Source organism: Pan paniscus, chromosome 18, assembly GCF_029289425.2.
Source record: "Pan paniscus chromosome 18, NHGRI_mPanPan1-v2.0_pri, whole genome shotgun sequence".
NCBI classification, from domain to species: Eukaryota; Metazoa; Chordata; class Mammalia; order Primates; family Hominidae; genus Pan; species Pan paniscus.
The window spans coordinates 93811320-93833017 of NC_073267.2; the positions used below are offsets into that span (position 1 = coordinate 93811320).

General features: G+C 43.8%; 1 protein-coding gene across 2 annotated transcripts in view; it reads right to left on the reverse strand.

Moving 5' to 3' along the window:
- The window catches only part of MBTPS1 (membrane bound transcription factor peptidase, site 1), a 63091-nt gene that overhangs the window by 10416 nt on the left and 30977 nt on the right, over positions 1–21698 (reverse strand). For both annotated transcript variants that reach the window (XM_003820873.5, XM_055100492.2), the window contains 9 exons: positions 20763–20914; positions 17515–17676; positions 10455–10599; positions 6414–6602; positions 5693–5865; positions 4163–4278; positions 3495–3651; positions 2306–2430; positions 1507–1584 (listed from right to left, as the gene is read on the reverse strand). In XM_003820873.5, coding sequence (XP_003820921.1) covers positions 1507–1584; positions 2306–2430; positions 3495–3651; positions 4163–4278; positions 5693–5865; positions 6414–6602; positions 10455–10599; positions 17515–17676; positions 20763–20914 — 1297 coding nt within the window. The remainder of the gene's footprint in view (positions 1–1506; positions 1585–2305; positions 2431–3494; positions 3652–4162; positions 4279–5692; positions 5866–6413; positions 6603–10454; positions 10600–17514; positions 17677–20762; positions 20915–21698) is intronic.

The window sequence follows — 21698 nt, forward strand, 5'->3', positions numbered from 1 at the left end:
ACGTCTTCATCAGAATCTAGTATTGTCCGTGTTGATAACATCTGAAATGTCTGTAGCTCTATAAACGTGACATTCCCTGCTCTCTGTGCAGGAATCCTACTAGGAGCTGAGTAGAAGAAAAAATAGGCCTTTCTTTGGAAGAGGGAAGCAGTCAGGAAAAACTGGAACACATTCACCGCCATTTGCCTTGTGGTATTTGATGGGAGTTTTATTTCTGCCATCAGGGTCTTTTTTGATCAGGCATAACCCAAATTCCTATTTTCAAATTCTTATTTTGTACCCAAAAGATTATTCAACTTGAAGTCTTTATGGGAATAAAATGCCCCTTTAAAAAATTTCATTTTCACACTGTAGTAGAACACCAAAAGAAAGCACATATCCTTAAATCTACTTCTGATTCTGCCCACCCACCAACCAAAAACAAGGATCTCCCAGAGGGTACAAGCCAATGAGACCACCGCTTTGATCCCTTGTTTATAGCTAGAACCTGAAGTGATACTGTCTATGAGAAATGCTTTTAGAAAGAATCACTAACCCATGGCCAAGTGACTGTGAAAACAATCATCATGTGCCTAAAGGTGAAATATAACCTATTAAACACAGATCCAGTTACTGATCAACCTTGCTTTTGATAAAAGGAAAAAATCCCTTCCAGGTAATATAAAAATAAGTTCTATATTCCAGTTGCAAGTAGATAAGGTGAGAAATCCTCTCTTTTCAACGTTTTCAACTAATAAAACTATCCTTAACTTCCACATACAGAAAATGGCAACTTTATAAGGGAGGGGGCCTCTCATTCTGAAATACACAGTAACAAACTTGCATGACACAAACGAATCTTGTACATTTTCATTTTTCTAAAACCTTGGTAATCTGGCAATCACAGAAGCAGAACAATTTATAAAGGGTAACAAAAAAATTCATCAAGTAACCTTGAAGGTAGTTTTTTTTTTTTGAGATGGTCTCCCTCTGTCGCCCAGGCTGGAGTGCAGTGGCATGATCTTGGGTCACTGCAACCTCTGCCTCCCAGGTTCAAGCGATTCTCCTGCCTCAGCCTCCTGAGTAGCTGGGACTACAGGCACGTGCCATCACACCCGGCTAAATTTTTGTATTTTTAGTAGAGACAGGGTTTCACTGTGTTAGCCAGGATGGTCTCAATCTCCTGACCTCGTGATCTGCCTGCCTCAGCCTCCCAAAGTGGTGGGTACCATTCAAGTAACATTGCAACAAATTTTAAAAGAAACCAAAACGTCGAATGGGTATGGGATTTCTTATTGGGGTGATAAAATTGTTCTGGAAGTAGACAATGGTGATGGTTCCACAATTTTGTAAATACACTAAAACCCACCGAATTGTACACTTTAAAAGGGCAACTGTTACGGTATGTAAATTATATGCAATAAAGCTTTTATTAAAGAGAGACACAGATGAGAGACAGAGAGAGAAGCGGGGGAAAAGGGAGAGAGAGAAAGAAGAAGCAAAAGGCCCATGAATGGCATCCTTTACCTTGGTCCTTGAAAGTCTGTGTTATCACGACGCCATCTTCTGGAAACTTCGCGATGCTGCACCCTGACGCATAATACACTAGGAAAGAGTGTTCAAAGTCAAGGGAACACAGGAACGCCGAACACTTTAATAAATAATAGCTACTCGTTTACCCAAAATACATTCTTCAGATGCTACGTATTTTTTTAATTGTTTTTAATCTTGAGGGAGGAGCTGCTATTGCCTTGTCACACATAAAGTACAAGTAATCTCCTCAAAATTCAAGTAAAAAACACTACTAACATCAGGTTTCTGAATACATTTTATAATCAAAGAAAAATACTATTAACATTAGGTTTCTGAATAGATGTTATAACTCAGAGCAGTGAAAGGCTCAAAACAAGCTGTCCAGACCTGCAGAATGGGTAGTAAGAATGCTTAAGACGTTGTTCTCAAAACCAGCTACCAAAACCTTATCTGTGGGGGAACTTCCTACACGGGAAACACAAAGTTATTTCATGAATAGCACTTTGTAAATAATTAAGAAGCTGTGAGGTAGTTCCTATTTGGGACTATTACATAAAGACTCTAATAGGTGGCACTAAAATTAGGAATGGCTACATAAAATATTTTCATTTAAAAAAAATCTGGACAAGACTAGAGCCTCACAGATGTACTTTTGAAAATACTGATGAGTTCTTTCCACAGACTCCAGCTAACTGAGGGATCATCATTCTCTTTCTCAAGAAATCTAGACTTCAGAGGTGTAGAGCTTCTGCTCTCACACCTAAGACCACGCCCTCAGGAAACAGAGCCTTACTGTCATGGTTGGCCAGGGTGAACTCCCCTTCATACAGGCCATCGCTGAACCCCATGTTCCACACAGACAGCAGCTCATTCAGAGCTGGGATGTTAGCTCCTCCGGTATCCGGCATCCACCACTGCCTGGGAAAGTGGTAACAGACACACAGGGAACAGGGAATGAAGACACTCCATACACAGTTATTTAGTCTCTGTGACAAAACTCAATTTCTCCTGCCACAATCCAGTCCTTCCACACTAATGCTTCAACTGAAACCAACTGTCTGGGTTTGGGTAAAACTGCAAATTTAAGTGCTTCGGCTGATGTGTAGAATTAATTAAAGCAAAATTTATTTTATGAAATGAAAATCAGTACTTTACCGAAATGCACCAGAGATAACTGCTTAGCCTAGACCCAGCAAGGCTCAGTGAAGGAGAAGAAGATGAGAAAGAAGCATAGAAACGTTCAGTCACAGATTCTAAAGAAACCGATTCAAAACACAGAGGTGATTATGTTTATAATACATTGGGAGTCCCTGATCCCAATAAAGGGGAGGACATTATTCCCGTTGAGTACATTAATTACTATAAATATAAATAAATTAATTATTGTAAATATACAATATTTAAATATACGATAACTTACTCGAAATATTCTTTAAGAAACAGTTCCTTTGGTGCATTTAAATTTATATATACTCAGTAACAGAGTGAGAGTGGAAAAGAATTAAACAGAAGTTTAAAGCTGAAGTAGCTCATATCTAAGATTAACAAGGAAAGACAATGAACCCTCTATATTATTAACAGTACTCACACTCAATAAACATCTTACTTCATGGGCAACTTTCAAGAACCCCTCTACTGTATAAAGGACTATTTTCTTTTTTGTGTTCTATTTTTTCTCTCTGAGATAGGGTCTCTCTGACACCCAGGCTGGAGTACAGTGGCTTGATCTCAGCTCACTGCAGCCTTGGCCTCCCAGGTTCAACCCATCTGCCCAACTCAGCCTTCCAAAGTGCTGGGATTACAGGCGTGAGCAACCGCGCTCAGTCGAAAGGGCTTTTTTTCTAGTCAAGCTCTCTGAATGCGTCTGTGCTAACTGGAAAGACCACCAACAGGTCAAATCATCACTTACGTATTTGCTGGGTAGAACTGAATTCCCCAAAAGTCACATTTTTTATCCAAATACCAATGCGTATCAACAGTACCTTGTGTTTTCATCATAAAACTTCACTTTTCTCATAACAGAAGTGTTGTACCAGTCACTGAAGATGGCGAGCGAGAGGCCGTTGTGCACGTCCCTCCGGAGCTTGGCGATCTCTTCGGGGAAGTACTCCTCCTCACTGTCCACCATCAGCAAAGTGCCTGATGGACAAAGAACCAAGGCTGGGAACTGCCGCCTCTGAATGACAGGACACCACTGCAGAAACAGTGTCACCAGGTACACGCCTCAGGTTACTGACACCTAACAGTCTGCTTTGTGCCACCCTGTACCACTTGAAAAGGGACTAAAAAGTAGAGGACCAGGATCCAGCAATACACAGCGCCTAACTGTGATCTGATTTCATTTGCGGCGCTCAGGATAAACATTTTCATTCACTTGAGAAGGAGCAAAATATATGGCAGAGCTGCTTTTAACTTAAAGAAAAGACTACGAATGTCCCTGTCTCCAATCAGTCTGTCTGGTATTTCAGCTGAATGTCACACCCACCACCACCTGTTTCAGAGCCTCGCCCCAGGCTCACCCAGCTGTGGGGCCCACGGCGCACACTCCCTTGGTAGCTATCACTGAAAACTGGGATTCACTTCTCAAACATTTAACAAACATCCAAAGTGGGCGGAAAGACCAACTGGCTAGCACAGCATTGCCACTTACCATACTGACTGGCATCAAAACACGTGAAGGGGGCCCCGAGGACCTCTACAAAGTAGCCCATGCTTCTCAGATGCTGGTACATATCCCTGAAATTGGTGTGGATGTGATCACCATTCCTGAAAAACAATAGGCCACGGCATCAAAATGATCGATCTTTACTGGCAATAAAGGCATATCTGGCCACAGGGCCGCCTCTGCAGGAGCACCATGCCATGGCCCACAGAGAAGGCCTGGAAGGCTGGCCCACTGGCACAGGCATCAGCTTAGGAGACCTGTGTGCTCTGGTCTGGACACATGGAAATGGCTGATAAGAAGAAACCATGGGCCTGGCAGGTGCATGAAAGAGACAAAATGACCAGAAGAAATGGCCAAAGACATGTTTAAAGTGTCCTGGACCATCACTGTAGCAGTCGCGTTCAAGTAAATTGCTGGCAACCATCTGTGGCTGACAGAAGAGCTTAGCAAACAGCCACGGGAGTGCAGGGAGGCTGGAACAAGCCACGCAGGGCCACGGTGCTGAGACAGCGGCACAGCTAACTGATATCACTGCCACTGGTCAACTTTCCATCCCCGTCCCTCCCAAATGAGCTCACTTTCCTATGGGACACTGTATACACCCTCTAGGGGTCACCTCATTCTCACCTCTCAGCAGCACAGACTCCAGGTGCTCTCCTGCAGGCCCACGGGCTTGCCCTGGTCTACGAACTTCCCACCACTTCCTGTCTACCCGTCTCTGGTCTGAGCCCCTCCAATGTGGCTGCCAGAGACATCTTATTTTAAAAGGCAAGTCTGACTCGGTAACTATCCTGGTCACATCTTTCAATGCTTCCCCTTCCCCTACTTTCAGCATGGAGTTCAAACTCAGTCCAAACATAAAAGCAGAAATGAGCTTGGCTAATGCACCAAGAGAAACTCAGCCCAGCTGCCCTGCAGAGAACAGGCACAGGGAGAGGGGCTATGGGGACTGGGGGGGAAGCAGTGCCAGATTCTGAAGGGCTGCATGGGTCACACCAGGGGGCTCGGCCGGGTGAGGAAGTCAGAATAGGCAATCACTGGAGAGCTTGAGGCAAACTGTGTTAGAAGTTGTTTTAAGAAGATTACCAAGGTTGCCAGAAGAGGAGTGGAATTTAGGGCAACAGCAGCCACAGCAGTGGCACTCAGGAGCTGCTGATGTGCTCCAGGCAAGAGATGACAATGGCATGGACTAGGGTGGGAGCAGGGAGAAGGCCAGAGATGGAAGGATCCAGGATGCGGTTTGAGGGTAAGACTGACGGCTTTGCTGACTGGCTCAATGGGAGAAGGAAGGAGAAGAGAAGTTCAAGCTTTTTACTGCATATTCATACTTGTGAAAGTTTCAAAAGAGAAGTCAGGCTGCCCTAAGTGCATGGCAAAAGCCCGAACATCTCAGCGTCATCAGAGTCCAGGCTCCACGAGAAGCTAAGCAACATCTTTCCAAGAGTTGCGGGAACAGTGGTGCCTCCTCCCACCACGGAGGCTGGGGAGGTGAAGTGCATCCTGTGAGGTGCTTACCAGTCTAAAGGGTCATTCTTCATCCTTAAATTATCCCTGGGGAAATAGCCAGGTGGATAGCGGAGGTTGTGGTACTGATCCCAGAGAACTCTCTTGCTTCGCGGGGGAGTAGGAATTATCTTCACCTTAATGGGGAGCTTTACTGTTGAAGTCTGTTCTGCACCATTTTTTGACTAAAAAAAAAGAAACGAAACTTGAAATGCCCTCATTGCCCAGAAGAAACTTTCAGGTTTAAAAACATCATTTCTATTTATCAATTTAACCTAAATAATTTGAACACAAGAATTTCCAATAACAAATGTCTGATGAAAGATTCATGTATCATAACTAAGTCCATTCAAACACTTAAAGAGTTTAACAGTTAAAATTTAAGGCATATTCTATCAATAAAAACTACTAGAGCCTCACAGGATTAACCCTACATTTCCTTTTAGAGAACGTATATTTTTGGTGCACTCCTTTTGAGCTTGAAATCTGGTAGAAAACAGTCTTCTCTGCTGTTGTGTGGCCACAGAACGGCAAGCACTAGCACTCACTGACTGAGCTACTTCTTCAAACTCCAGCTGCTCCGGAGGCCCTGGAACCATCAATTGTGGCCATCAAGGATAAGCCTATCTGTCAACTGTACTTCCAGTGGAGATCCCAGGCATTTCGCCTGTCCCTCCCTGAAAGGTGATGTCAAACAGCTAAGAAAACAAGCCACTTCCCCGCATATCCTTACCTCTGTCTCTGCTGGGGAAGCCACAGTGATCATGACATGGCCCTGAGCAATGCCTTCCCAGGAAGCCGCTTTCTTGGTCACAGAAATGGAGATGGCCAGGTAGCCCGACCAAGGCCATAAGACCGAGGAGTAGGAGAAGGCAACTTCAATGTTGTCTCCGTTCTGTGGCAAATAGGGCTGCCAGTCAGGCTGCAGGAAAAAGGAATCAGACAAAGGCTCAAGTGAAAAGCTCCAGGAGAAAACACATGGAAACCAGAAAAACTCAATTCTTACCAAAACTGGTTCTGAGAAATACTTCACTAAATAGGGAAAAATAAAATTTATACACAGATACTAAGTAACTACAACCAAAGCAGCCTATGGACTGCCTCGGACATATCACTAGAAAAGTCTAGAAACCGCTATTTCTGACAGCTTCCAATTTTATGGAGACATTTTTTTTTCTATTATAAAACGGGAACTTTTGTCAAAAGTTCTTTGATGAAGAACTTTATCTGACTGAGAGAACTTACATAGATGAAAACTCTCAGATTTAAGTTTATTTCCCAATTAGTTGTATGCTTTAAAAAATCCCATTAATTGAAAGCAGTAACATGACAGGGACACCAGCTGTCCCGAGTCACATTCTGAAGCTGGAAAGAGGTGGCCAGAGGGAGGGCTGGCTCAGCTGCGAGATGACCACCCTTCTACCCTCCAGGTGGGAGAAAAGCAGAAAGGGAAGCGTGAGCAGAGGCCATCTGGAAGAGACGTCAGTGAGAGCTTGCAACTAACCAGTATTTCAGACGAATCGAAATTACTCATTTCCCTCCACAATCCACACAGCCAGAACTTACTTCCCAAGTAAGCCAGTGTGTTAAGAAAAAAGTAAGAAAAAGAAAAATATCTGTAGGATACGGTGTCCCAAATAATGAGGAAGAAAAGGGATTTTTAAAGAATGCTCTTGGAGCCACTGGTTCCCAAGTGAAAAACTTTCGCCCATCTCTTGTAACACATCAAATTAACACAGATGAAACAATTAAATATTTAACAATCATATATATAAAAATTAGTAGAAAAATGAAATGGAAATTTTATTATCTCTCTGGAAGGATGTTTCTCATCTGCAAAACAATAAAAGTCATAAAACATAAAAATTCAACTACATGAAATGTAAAACTTTTACAGAAGGAAAAAAATCCCCACTACAGTAAGTAATATTAAAGGGAAAAGAGCATCACCTGGAGGAACATTTTGCTGAACACACAGCAACGGTGAATTTCTCTATGACAGGGCGATCATGTTAGGATTGATAGAGAAAAACCCAATTCCAGGAGAAAAGTGGGCCAACAAAATGAACGTGTAACTCATACAAGAGGAAATAGAATTCGTAAACACAACCAAAGATATCCACCCCACAAAGAACTGAAGTGCACATTACACAAGCCGCCCGTTTTATCCCCATCTAAGCTGAAAGCTGAAAGATGTACCACCTAAAACAGCCAAATGCCCAGCAAGAGATGAACGGAGAAACGCCATGTGGCCGACCCGCCCAGTGGAGCACTACTCCAACACAGGAAGCAGCGCGGCACTGACAGCACTACGGCGTGGACAAACCGTGAAAACCTGAGGCTGAGGGAAGGAAGCTGGGCACAAAAGGACAGATGCTATAGGATTCCATTGATGTGAGAAGTCCAGAACAGGCAAGCCCACAGAGACAGAAAGCAGGCTGGTTGCCAAAGGCTGGTGGAAGGAAGAAGGAGTGGCTGATAATGGGTATAAGGTTTCTTTTAGGGAATGTTCCTGAAGGAGATGTTGGCACAACCTTCTGAATATACTAAAACCCACCAAACTGTGCGACCTAAAAGGGTGAATTTCATGATACGTGGATTTTATCTCAATTTTTTAAAACACTAATGGAATAAAAACACTTTAAAAGGCAAATCAGGTCAGGCGCGGCGGCTCACGCCTGTAATCTCAGCACTTTGGGAGGGCAAAGCGGGAGGATCACGAGGTCAGGAAATCGAGACCACCCTGGCTAACATGGTGAAACCCGTCTCTACTAAAAATACAAAAAATTAGCCGGGCGTGGTGGCGCGCGCCTGTAGTCCCAGCTACTTGGGAGGCTGAGGCAGGAAAATGGCGTGAACCCGGGAGACGGAGCTTGCAGTGAGCCGAGATCGTGCCACTGCACTCAAGCCTGGGAGAGAGCGAGACTTCATCTCCAAAAAAAAAAAAAAAAAAAAAAAAAAAAGGCAAATCACCCAGTGAAGGTGTGGTGGAGCCATGTTCTCCTGAACCCCACTGGCAGCAGTCTAAGCTGACGTAACTCTACTGGACAGAATTTGGTAGGATGTGCCAACAGCCATCCTTGACTGTTCACACCCTCTGATTCAGGGAGCAAATCCAGGGAGTTTATGTTAAGGAAATAATTCAAAATAAAAGAAAACCATATATGCAAAAATATTCAGTGAAATCTTTATAATTGAAAACTACCTAACAGTTCAAAGGAAAATAGTAAACAAATTATAATTTACTATTTCTATATAAACAACCATTAAGAAGTATACTGGTGCCATGCATATAGTTGAATTTTTCTTTTCTTTTCTTTTCTTTTTGAGATGGAGTCTTGCTCTGTCACCAGGTTGGAGTACAGTGGCATGATCTCGGCCCACTGCAACCTCCGCCTCCCAGGTTCAAGTGATTCTCCTGCTTCAGCCTCCCGAGTAGCTGGGATTACAAGCGTGTGTCACCACGCCCAGCTGATTTTTGTATTTTTAGTAGAGACGGGGTTTCACCACGTTTGCCAGGATGGTCTCGATCTCTTGACCTCGTGATCCTCCTGCCTCGGCCTCTCAAAGTGCTGGGATTACAGGCTTGAGCCAACACGCCTGGCAGCTGAATTTTTCAATATTTATGATATAATGAGAACCACCAAAAAAGTTGTAAATTTTTGCCAATTGCAAAATGATAACAAAAAAAATAAGTATTGCAGATAAGGGCTGGAAAAGACTATTTAAAAAACAGTGGCCAAGTTAGTATGCTGAGGCTGGAAGCGAGTTTTCTATTGTTTTTCCCTATTTTTTATTATTGCAATAGTGTCTACATAGTTAAGATTTTTAAAAATTTACAAAACAGTATTAAAAAAAAGACTGTAACTTCCAAACACATTAAAGGATAAAATACTGGTTGGTGCGATGGCTCACACCTGTAATCCCAGGACTCTGGGAGGCTGAGGTAGGTGGATCACCTGAAGTCAGGAATTCGAGACCAACCTGGCCAACATGATGAAACCCTGTCTCTACTAAAAATGCAAAAAATTAGCTAGATGTGGTGGCAGGCACCTGTAATCCCAGATACCTGGGAGGCTGAGCCAGTAGAATCGCTTGAACCTGGGAGGCGGAGGTTGCAGTGAGCCGAGATCGTGCCATTGCCCTCCAGCCTGGGCAATAAGAGTGATACTCTGTCTCAAAAAAAAAAAAAAAAATAAAGAATGAAATACTACAACCGGCCTTTAATTATAGGCGCAAAATTGTAGAGATGAAAAATCAAATGTAATTAGCTGACTCAGGAGCCAAACTCAAGATGCCAAAGCAAAAAAGTAAAATTGGTTTCATTAATTTATACCCTGACTTATTCTGTAACAGACTTAGGATATAACAAATCGCTACTTCCAATAGCCCTGGTACCCTAGACAGGGCTATTTCCTTTTTTTTTTTCCCAGACAGGGTCTTGCTCTGTCATCCAGGCTGGAGTGCAATGGCATGATCTTGGCTCACTGCAGCCTCAACCTCCTAGACTCAAGTGATCCTCCCAAGTCAGCCTCCTGTGTATCTGGGACCATGGGCACACACCACCATTCCTGGCTAATTTCTTTATTATTTGTAGAGACAGGTCTCACTTTGTTGCTCAGGCTGGTCTTAAAGTCCTGGGCTCAAGTGATCCTCTCTCCTCGGCCTAGAACTTTTCCTTTTTTAACTTCAGCAGAAATAACTATGGCCTAAAGGTCTGGGCTGTGTCTAAGTTCACCATCAAGTCAGAGACCAAGTCAGAGAGAAGTTTCACCTTATCTACAATTCTTCCTGTGACTCCCATGCCGTTGAGGATGGTGACATTAACAACTGTCGGCATTCCTCCATAGTAGATGGGCTGGGAGCAGTAGGGCCACATGTAGGGACACTCAGTCAGATCTATGTAGCTGGGGCTCAAACTGAAATAAAGAATACAGTGTTAGAGTAGATCATATGAGAAAACTACAATGAAGCAACACAACTGTACAAGACAGAGTTAACAAAGCAGACCTAGCTTCAGAACGGCTTGCTTACAGCGCTGCCCTAGGCTGGCATCTGGGAACTTGGCTCTGGAATGCTCCTGCACAGATAAGGCCGCTGTGCCAGCCTGCTGTCTATACAGACAGTGTGATGTGCAGGGACACCTCTGCTTTCACAAGTCTGGAGCTTTGGGAGTTGTCACTGGCAGAGAATGAGTACGTGACCAGCCCTAATGGAAACTTGGACTTGAGTCTGTAGAGGGCTTCCCTGGGCACAAACACGTACACATGTCAATGCAGCTTGCTGCTGGGAAAGGGGCCAGCTCTGTGAGACCCTGCCTGGCAGGAGAGAGGGGAGAGCTTAGGAAGCTGCGCCTGGATTTCTCCAGGCTCTCTCCGTGTGAGGCATCTTTTTCCCTTACAGAGCCGCTGTGCATCCTTGCTGTGCCACTATAATGACTCTTAGCTGGGAGTATGACCACAGGCTGAATCCCGTGAGCCCTAAAGCACCGAGCCTGGGAGAGGTGCTGGGGACCCTAACATAATTTGTGTCAGAAGTGCTGACACAAGTGCTCTGGCAATTATGTTGGTTTCACGGTTTCCCCTTATCTGAACTGAGTTTGTGTTGGGTTCACATCACTCCTAGTGCAGCAGCGGTGTCAGCTACGCCCGAACAGGTGAAAACACAGGAACAGACAAATGTTTCAGACAAGACGTGACCCACGATGGCCTCCCTGAGAGCACCAGGCATACGTGGATCCTGCTTCTCAAGCTGCACCCACGTGCAGTGGGCAGGCGGCTCTGCGCAACTGCTTCACCTCATTACAGGAGATGCCAGCCTTTCTCAAACAGCAACTACGGTATAAGGAGTACTTTTTATTAGTTTGTAATAACAAAGATGTATCTGGGCCAACTGAATTGCTATATAAGAAACCAAGTGGGATATCTTTAGGGATACTGTGACTTTCACAGGCAGTTATAATCAACACATATCACAGTTAAGTTATCTAAACAGATACCACCTTCACAAGTCTGAAGTTCACCAAAAAAAGAAAAAGAAAAGGAAATAGGTACTACCTAGTTTTAAAATCCTGAATGGATCGGCCATGTGACTACAATTGTATGCATCAGCAAAGGTATCTGTTCTACTTGAAATGTGTTTGTAAACTTTGCTGGTAACTGTGCTCTGTAATCAGTTTAATTCGACTACTAATTCAACATGATTTAACTAGGAAACCATTATTAGCAAACAGAATTCAACATCATATTAAGAAAACAACATAGCAAGACCAGTGGGATTTATTTCAGATTGGTTCAATATTGGGAAACTCATTAATATCACAAACCATATATATTAATAGGTCTAAAGTATTCATATGATTACCTTTCTAGATGCTGAAAAAGCATACAAAATTCAAACCACAGTCCTCATGAAAACGCTCAGAAAAACAGCACTAGACAGATAATCTACCACAATAAAAAATATATACATATATATATAGATATACACACCTTAGGGATAAATCCAGCATCTTACTTAACGGAGAAACACAAGAGGCATTTCCATTAAGATTAGGAACAACGTAAGGATAGCCACTCTCTCCCCTGCTGTTCAACACTGTGCTAGATATACCAGCCCATGCAACTAGACAGAAAATAATCAATGAAGCCTTAAGAATTGGCAAGGAAGATGTAAAACTATCTTTATTTGCATATGGTAGGTTAGTATACCTGGAAAACCCTAGAGAAGCAATAGTAAAACTAACTCAAACAATAATTCAGATAGGTAGCAGCATATGCAATTAACATATAGAAATAAAATCAACCAGTTAGAGAATATACAAGAAGAGAAAGCCCAATCTACAGCAGCAACAAAAAGATTAAATATTTAAACTTACCAAGAAATGTGTAAAACCTATATGAAGACAACTGTAAAACCTCCTGGAAGACACACAAGACTTGAGCAAATGAAAACACATCCTTTGCTCTTAGACAAAATAACAGCATTATAAAAATATTACTTCTAAGTTCATTTAAAATTTGACGCAATTGCAACAAAAATTCCAACAAGCTTCTTTCATAGAATTAAATAAGTTGATATGAAAATTCATATGAAGAAAACAAACATGCAAGAATAGCCAAGAAGGGCCGGGTGAAGTGACTCACGCGTGTCATCCCAGCACTTTGGGAGGCCCAAGTGTGAGGACGGCTTGAGCCCAGGAGTTGAAGACCAGCCTGGGCAACATGGCAAAACCCTGTCTCTACTAAAAATAGAAAAATTAGCGGGGCATGGGGGTATGTATCTGCAGTCCACCTACTTGGGAGGCTGAGACGGGAGAATCACCTGAGCCCAGAGGGCAGAGGTTACAGTGAGCTGAGATCATGCAACTGCACTCCAGCCCGAGCCACAGAGCAAGACCCTGCTGCATTTAAAAAAAAAAAAAAAAAGAGAGAGGGAAAAGAAAAGAAAGAAAGAAAGAAAAGAATACCCAAGAAAACACTGAAAAAAAAAATTACAAGGGGAACTAGCACTAACAGACATTAAAACATGCTATAAAGTCTTTAAAATCAAAACAGTGTGGTACCAGTACATGGACAGACAGACCAGTGGAACAGAATGGAAAGCTCAGGTATAGACCTAATACACATGAAAACTTAGTACATAATAAAGACGGTATCTCAAATCACTGGGGCAAAGATGGACTTTTTAATCACAAAAGCTTTAACAAATGGGTGGCCATTTGGCAAAAGAAAAAATTAGATCCCTACCTCCAAACAATACTCAAAAATTAACTCCAAATGGATTAAGGAATTTCAAGTAAATAAAAGAAAGCAAACAAATATTAGAAGAAAACACGGGTGAATTTCTCTTTTACCTCCCTCAGTGCAGAAAAAGACTTTCTAAGGACTCAAAATACAGAGGCATCAGCTGAAGAGTAACAAATGTGACTATTAAAAAACAACTGCATGGCAAAACACCTTACACTAAGTCAAAAGACAACTGACAAAGTGGCAGAAAAATCCGCAACATGCATCCCTGACGGAGGGTTACTAACACTCATATATCGAGAACTCTAAAGAGGGACCAAAAACCCCATTGAAAAAGAAATGAACAGACAATTCACAAGAAAGGGAAAAAATAAAAAGCTCTTAAACATGGACTTAGGTGTTCAAACTCACTCATAAATAGAGAAACACAAATTAAACAATACTGAAATACCATTTCTTACCAATCAGATTTGTAAAAAGTAGCAAGACAGAGCACTCTGTCAGTGAGGCTTTGGGGAAACCGGCACTCACACACACTGCTCATGCAATACCAACAGGCACAACCCTTCCACAGAGAAACAAAGCAATGCCTAACAGAGCTACCCAATGCTCTCAACGCTGACCAGCAGTGCCACCTTACCTAACAGAGCTACCAGACGCTCTCGACCTGGACCAGCAGTGCCATCTTACCTAAGTCACCTGACGCTCTCAACCCAGATCAGCAGTGCCACCTTACCTAACAGAGCTACCCGATGCTCTCAACCCAGACCAGCAGTGCCACCTTACCTAACAGAGCTACCCGATGCTCTCAACCCAGATCAGCAGTGCCACCTTACCTAACAGAGCTACCAGACGCTCTCAATGCTGAGCAGGGTAAATTTTTAGGAATTTACCCTGAAGGAACACCTCCAACAAAACTAAGACACACAGGCCTGAGGTTATTCACTACAAGTTTATAATTACAAAATACTGGAAACAACTTAAAAGCCCATATGTAGACAAGTAGTGGCTTAAACGATTGTACATTCACAGGACACGGCTGTGAAAAAGGAGGAGAATCTCTATGCACTGACGTGGAGAGATTTCCAGGACGCTAACTGAAAAAAGCAGAATCCAAAACAATATCCACAGTGATGCTATCCTTCTATGTATGTGCTCATTTGCGGGGTGGTGGGGGCGGGGGGAAGGATAAACCCAAACCTGATGTGATGGTTACCTAAGGCGTGTGTGGAAGCCTGGTAGAAAGAATGGGCGAGTGGGAACTGACATGGTTTAAATGCTTGTCCCCTCCAAATCTCATGCTGACTTGTAATCCCCAATGTTGGAGGTGGGCCTGGTGGGAGGGGACTGGATCATGGGGGCAGATCCCTCATGGGTGGTTTAGCACCATCCCTTTGGTGATAACTGAGTTCTCGCTCAGCTCAGGCAAGATCTGGGTGTTTAAAAGTCTGGGACCTCCCCGCTCTCTTGCTCCCTCTCTTGCCATGTGAAGTGCTGGCTCCCCTTCACCTTCTGCCATGATTGGAAGCTCCCTGAGGCCTCCCCAGAAGCAGGTGCTGGTGCTATGCTTCCTGTACAGCCTGCAGAACCAGCAGCCAATTGAACCTCTTTTCTTTATAAATTACCCAGTCTCAGGTATTTTTTTATAGCAATGCAAGAACAAACGAACACATCCTTAGAACCACAGTCATGTTTCACACACCCAATAACAAGTTATAATCAACCAGGATGGGGGGGAAATCTAGAAAGGAATACAAATATGAATAAATGAGTCCAACTGTATTAAAAAGACACCAAGGAAAGAATTAACCTAAGTAGTAACTGAAAAAAACACTATAACTGTATTCTGTAGGGCCAAAGATAATGACGCACTGTCACAAAATACTATATTCAAAAAATTCACATGGACATGGGCTAGCAGTTCCAAAGCTGCTCAGTACGTATACACTACGACTAAGCAAATAAGCCAACATATTGTGGATAACGAGAGCCAGGCTTCTCACTGTTGGACAATGGACTTAGAAACAGAGGTAACATGACCATCTCTGTAAATAAGAAATAAATAAATAGAAACAAGGATAGGGAAAGGCTGGAATGAACAGTGAGATACTGGCTGGAACCTGGAGGTGGCATGAACTCATGTTTCCAGTACGTACACAGATAGGCAGATACAGAAGCAGGCGTGTGTGTCTGTGCACGTGTCCACACGTTGCCTAGCTCTGTCTGAAGAGCGCAGTAACCACTGTGAGCACAGCAGCTTTGAGCACCCCGAGTGCCAGGTCTTGATTTCTTTAGAAGAGGCCATCAGCAAAGAGCTGCTTGGAGACAGAACTGATACCAAGGCTAGAGCACAGAGGTGCATGACAGGACATCCTGTGCTGCCAAGAAGACAGAAAGTGCTCAGAAAAGGCTGGACACATGCTGAAAACACACATAAGCCAACTAGATGGAGCTCCCAACAGCCAACTCGGGGACAATTTGAATGACCCACTAAATGATGATATTAATTATAATCCACAGAGTAAAATAAATATCTATGTGTCCATACTGATATAAAGAATTGAATAAATAAATGGGACAGAAAGGACAGCTCTTCCTTCCAGGAGAGTTCCAATTAATAAATGTAAATGGAATGAAGGAAAAAGAAAATCATCACGTGTCAAAGTCATCAGGAGTAATCACCAAAGGCAAGAACCATCAAGGCATGCTAACATGAGTGAGTGGAAGTATGTGAAGAAACAAGGCCATCTCGAAACATGCCCCCACAAGACACTGAGAAGTCACAAAGGAAACACGGGCTGCACAGTGGAGTTACCTGGCAGGAGCCACCTCTGGCACCACAGGGCCAGCAGCTCAGGTCCCCTCTGCAGGACACTGCTGGCTGACACCCGCAGCTGCCACCCTCAGGTCCTCACACGTCTGTGCCAAGGCCACGCTTCCCCTGGGGCTGCACCCAGCCAATGACTAAGCACACAGGAGGCACTAGGGCAGGCCCATTCCGGGGGGACACAGGACTCCTCCAACAGGCAATCTGGTTCAAGGATTTCCCATCAGCCAAAACTTTTTCAGGCCTGTGTGAGCCTCTTCCTCCCCAGTCCTCCTAACTTTCCGGTGACAGATCAGCACCGCAGTTCTTGCCTATTCCCACACCCTTCCCTTTATCCTTCAGAGGCCCTCACTCCCCACAAATCTTTTGAACATGTAATCCTAGCTTGACGTCTGCTTCTTGGAGGACCCAGACTGAGAGACCACAATAATCAAATGATGAAAATGAATACCCCCAATAACAAGATGAAGGAAAACGGAGGAACCGTCTGTGATTAGAAGAAACCAAGAAGACAGGACAATGAAATCCAATGTGGGATCCTGGACTGGATCCCAGAGAAGGGACCTGTAGGACAATGGGCGGAATCTGCGTGCAGCCTGCAGGTCAGTCAGCAGTGCTGCATCAAGGCTCATTTCCAGACTCTGACGCTCATACTGAGGTTATGGAAGATACTAAGGTTAGGGAAAGCTGGGTGAAGGACTCAGGGGTTCTTATGAACTATTTGTGAAACTTTGCTGTAAATCTAAAATCATTTCAAAATAAGAGTGAAAACAAAGCAGGGCCCAGGCCGGACGGGAGTACCACAGGAGCTGGCGAGATGTATGTGGTCTGCGGGTGAATTACAGCACAGTGTCAGTGTTTGTATGACAGTTTTAACAGCTGTACTCCACTCATCTGAAATGGTGGCATCAGGGGAAACTGGGCATCCTTGTATGACAACTCTCTCCTATTTCTGCAAAATTTCTGTAAACCTAAGATTATTTCAAGAGTCTAAAAAAGTAAACAACAAAAGCAAAAAAACCACTCAGAAATCATTACTTTTAACCATTTCTATTAAAGATCACATCAGTAAGCGAAAGTAGCTACCAGTTCTGCCAGCAGCACCCTGGAGAAGCAGCAGCAAAACCTCTCCAAGCACCCCGAGAATTCTGTGCTTAGTTATCATTTTTTGTTTTGAGGCTTGTATTTTGTGCAGAGGGAAAATTCGCCCAGAGCCCAGTGAAGGAGAGAAAGACCCATCGGCAGGGCGGTGCACTGACCTTGCTTGTGGCTTGTAGCTGTTGAGGATCTGATAGGCTCTGAGCAGATCGAGCTTGCCGTGGCCTTGCTCAAACATGTTGACCCCGGGGAGCCTCCGGGCTGACGCAATCAGGGCCTGCTTCATACTGGCAGGATTCACCAGCTCACGCTTCTGGACTGTGCTGGAGGAAAAATCAAGAATTGCCTATTTTCTCTCAGTAAAAGAATGAAAATTGGACCACTAAAACCTAACCTACAAACGTGCACACAAGAGGCCTGCAGTCTTATTTAGTATCCAACAGGTGCTTGTCTGGCACAGCCTGCATGAGAGAATGAGTGCACACTCATCTCTGTACCCAATCCAGGACTGATCGCTCCGCAACCTTCTACGGGACCCACTTATGCTAAATGCATCAGTAACACATATTTTTGTGATAATTCAACTAAACCACCACATAGGCTGCAGAAGGCATGAATGTATAGGAGGTACTGACTCCTCTGGGGAGAGGAAGCCTGCTGGTCGCAGGAAGAAGCTGCCATGGGACACCGCCTGGCTGGGAGGAGGAGGAGCACACTCAGATCCTGGGGAGGGGCCACGACACAGGACTGGCAGGAGGCAGGCACAGGTCTGAGTGAGGACCGCCGCCTCCAAAGCCAGTCCTTGCCTTTTTGTTTCCAGATTGGGAGGCTTGTCTGGGATGAGCCACCCTGATGGATGATGCCTTTCAGAACGACGTAGACCTAAGGCCACCTTCAGTTTCACCATGAGAATGCATCTGAACAAGCTTTAACACACAGTGTGACCTGGCTAGGAACTTAGCCTGGTGATACTAGCGTTACAACATCCATTTTTGTGTATTTATGTATTATAAATACAAGTGAATTTTAATTCCTAAAATTGAGGTGGGAGTATCAGTACACAAAAAAGGAAAACTTAACTCTCCTAAGTTCCTAAATATTTGTATGTGATGATGGTTGGTGTTGGAGTCTAGGCAGTTTTTCTAAATGGGAAATCTGACATAAGTAGAGGAGATAAAGTAGATTCTTAATGACAGAAGAAAAGAAGTGCTCAAAGCTATGGGTCAACAATCTTCCTCCTCTTCCTGCCTATAAAGTGAACTCAAGGGTTGCATTCCACTGCCTTTCACAGCATCATCAGGCTGGAGCTCGGGAGGCCTGCCACTGCTGCTCGGCTTCCATTATGAGCGACTGTCACACACAGAGGTTTCTGAATGATCACAACAGCAGTTTCATCTGCTGCAGTGAGATGAGGAGACTGAAAGGCTTCCTTGTTGCTGAAAATATCTGTACTTAAAGAAGCTGCTGGGAAAAGGAACAACCCCTCGGCTGCCCGCTTACTCAATAGCAGAGAGCTGACGGGCTCAACGGTGAAGGCAGAGCCCTCACTTCCTGCTAACAATCATGGCGTTTAGGAGAAATGAACCAGTATTTTCTGTTTCCAGAATCAACAAGATTAGAAGCTGCAGCCCTAACTGAATTCTCTCCACCTGGCAAATACAAGTGTGCAAATAGGCCAGGTAGCCCACTATCCACCTTCCCTCCACTCTGTTCCTCACTTGATGTAACACTGGAGAGAGGAAAACAACGGCAAGAGAAGACAGTGTTTCCAGCAAGCACATGGTTATTCTCCAAAGGCCAGTCTGGCCAATGTCAACATTCTCAAGAATTTGGCTCCAAACTGTAAGGGAAGAACAGAGAAAGGGGGAAAGAGATGGATATCTACCCCTTTTTTTTGGGTAGAGACGGGGTCTCACTATGTTGCCCCAGCTGCTCTCAAACTACTAGCCTCAAACAATCCTCTTGCCTTTGCCTCCCAAAGGGCTGGGATTACAGGTGTGAGCTACCACAACCAGCCAAGTACCTAGCTTTATTAAGGATTACTAACAAAATAATATCTGGCATCAGAAGCTGAAATCAATATTCAATTTACTTAAAGAGAACTTAAAATATAAAGACATTTAATACTATTTGCCTATATTAATTAATTTTTAAATTAGCATAGAATAACTTCCAAATACGCAGAGTTTTGTGTGTTATCACAACACTCAACTAAAACTTCATCTAGATAGAAGAAGTACAACTTATTTTTGGGGAAAATACAGTAACAAGATAAATGCCAGCCCCAAAGACATCTTTTTACAGCTGAGAGTAAGGAAACACGGACCACCGATGAAAGTGAGAACATGTGAACATCAACTCTGGTCTACTCGCTTGGAGAACTTTATTGATTGATTGGCTGATTGAGACAGAGTGTTGCTCTGTCACCCAGGCTGGAGTGCAATGGCACGATCTCAGTTCACTGCAGCCTCCTCCTCCCGGGTTCAAGCAATTTTCCTGCCTCAATCTCCTGAGTAGCTGGGATTACAGCTGCCCACCACCACACCTGGCTAACTTGTAATTTTTAGTAGAGACAGGGTTTCACCATGTTGATCAGCCTGGTCTTGAACTCCTGACCTCAGGTGACCTGCTGCCTCAGCCTCCCAAAGTGCTGGGATTATAGGTGTGAGCCACCGCACCCGGCCTCCTTGAGAACTTTCTTCCAGTTTCATTATCTGCAAGATTAAGGGCCAGTCACTAAGCTCCATTCCAACTGCATGAGATTCAGTGAGACAAAGCAGAGTGGTGACTGTCAGTCCCTGGTGGCTTTGACATCCTTTGCTATAGAGAACATTAAAAGGTGAGTCCCCTTCACAAAAACAACAAATGGGTAACACTGTGAGAAGATGGATATGTTCATTCGTTTCGCTAGAGTAACCCCCTTTTTACTATCTATATGTATTCCATAACATCATGTTGTATATCTTACATATATGCAGTAGGATTTGTTTTTTGTTTTTCTTTTTTAAAGTGAATCCCCAAGGAAATGGAGGATATATGGCAGGGAAATATCTTCCTATTTGTTCCCTGCCTGATATTTATGCTTGCTTGGATATAAAAATCACAGTTCTAGCACATAAATGGGATATTAGAAAACAGAACACAAACATAAAGAAACAGGTTATTTTGCCTATCAGCACTTTGTTTACTGGGGCTTATAAAGTGTGTTCACATTCACTTCATCTAACTATAAAAGAAGTGACTCCTACCTCTTTGCAGAGATGAAGAAGGAGAGACAGAGCAAGGCTGTGAAGGGCCTAAGCTCTCAAACCCAAGACAGGGCAGAAGCAAGACACGACTCCTGCTCTGCTGGCACCGAGTGCTCCTGTCCTGACGTGGGGGCTACTGGTCTCTAGGGGGCAGCACTCACCTCACTAATAAGGTGACAGCACCTGCAACCACTGGAGAAGCAACACTGGTCCCTGAGAGGGCCCGGCACCCCCCTTTCACGCCAGAACCCCGCACGCCAGCACCATAGGTGACAATGTCAGGTTTCATGCGACCGTAGCCTCCTGGTAGCTCCTATGAATAAAAGCAGCTTGGTTGCTACATCTCGCACATTGGCATACAGCCACATGCAATCATGAGTGAATCAAATCCGAACAGAGATATGGGTTAGTTAAAAACAGTATAACCTTAGGAAGGTACTGGTTTTAGTCTGAAATTCACTCCAGGCAGGCGCAAGGCTCACACCTGTAATCCCAACACTCTGGGAGGCCGAGGCAGGTGGACTGCTTGAGCCCAGGAGTTCCAGACTAGCCTGGGCTACACAGTAAGACCCCCATCTCCACAAAAAATACAAAAATTAGCCAGATGTAGTGGCACAAGCCTGTAGTCCCGGCTACTCAGGAGGATCACCTGAGCCGGGAGGTCAAGGCTGCAGGGAGCCGTGATTGTGCCACTGCACTCCAGCCTGGGCAACAGAGTGAGATCCTGTCCCCTTCAGCCCCGCACCCCGCCCCGCCAAAAAAAGAGAAAAAAACAAAGAAATTCACTACAATACAGAAGATAAGCTTAAACGATAATGTAGAAAGTAAATTTTTAAAAATATATTTTATAACAACCAGAACAATGGCAAAGGCATAAAGCAATTAAAAGATAAGTATTTTAATTTTGCTGACATGCCAGACTGGAAAGTGGACACTGGCTTATCACCAAGACCAGAAACTGGAAACTGCTTTATCTCTAGATAAGTTAAAATTAGAAATATGTTAGAAAAATTAGAAAATTAAAATATAAAAAAACCTAAACATGTTTCTTTACAAGGAAAAAAGTACACGGTATGAGTGGATGTTTCAAACGGTTG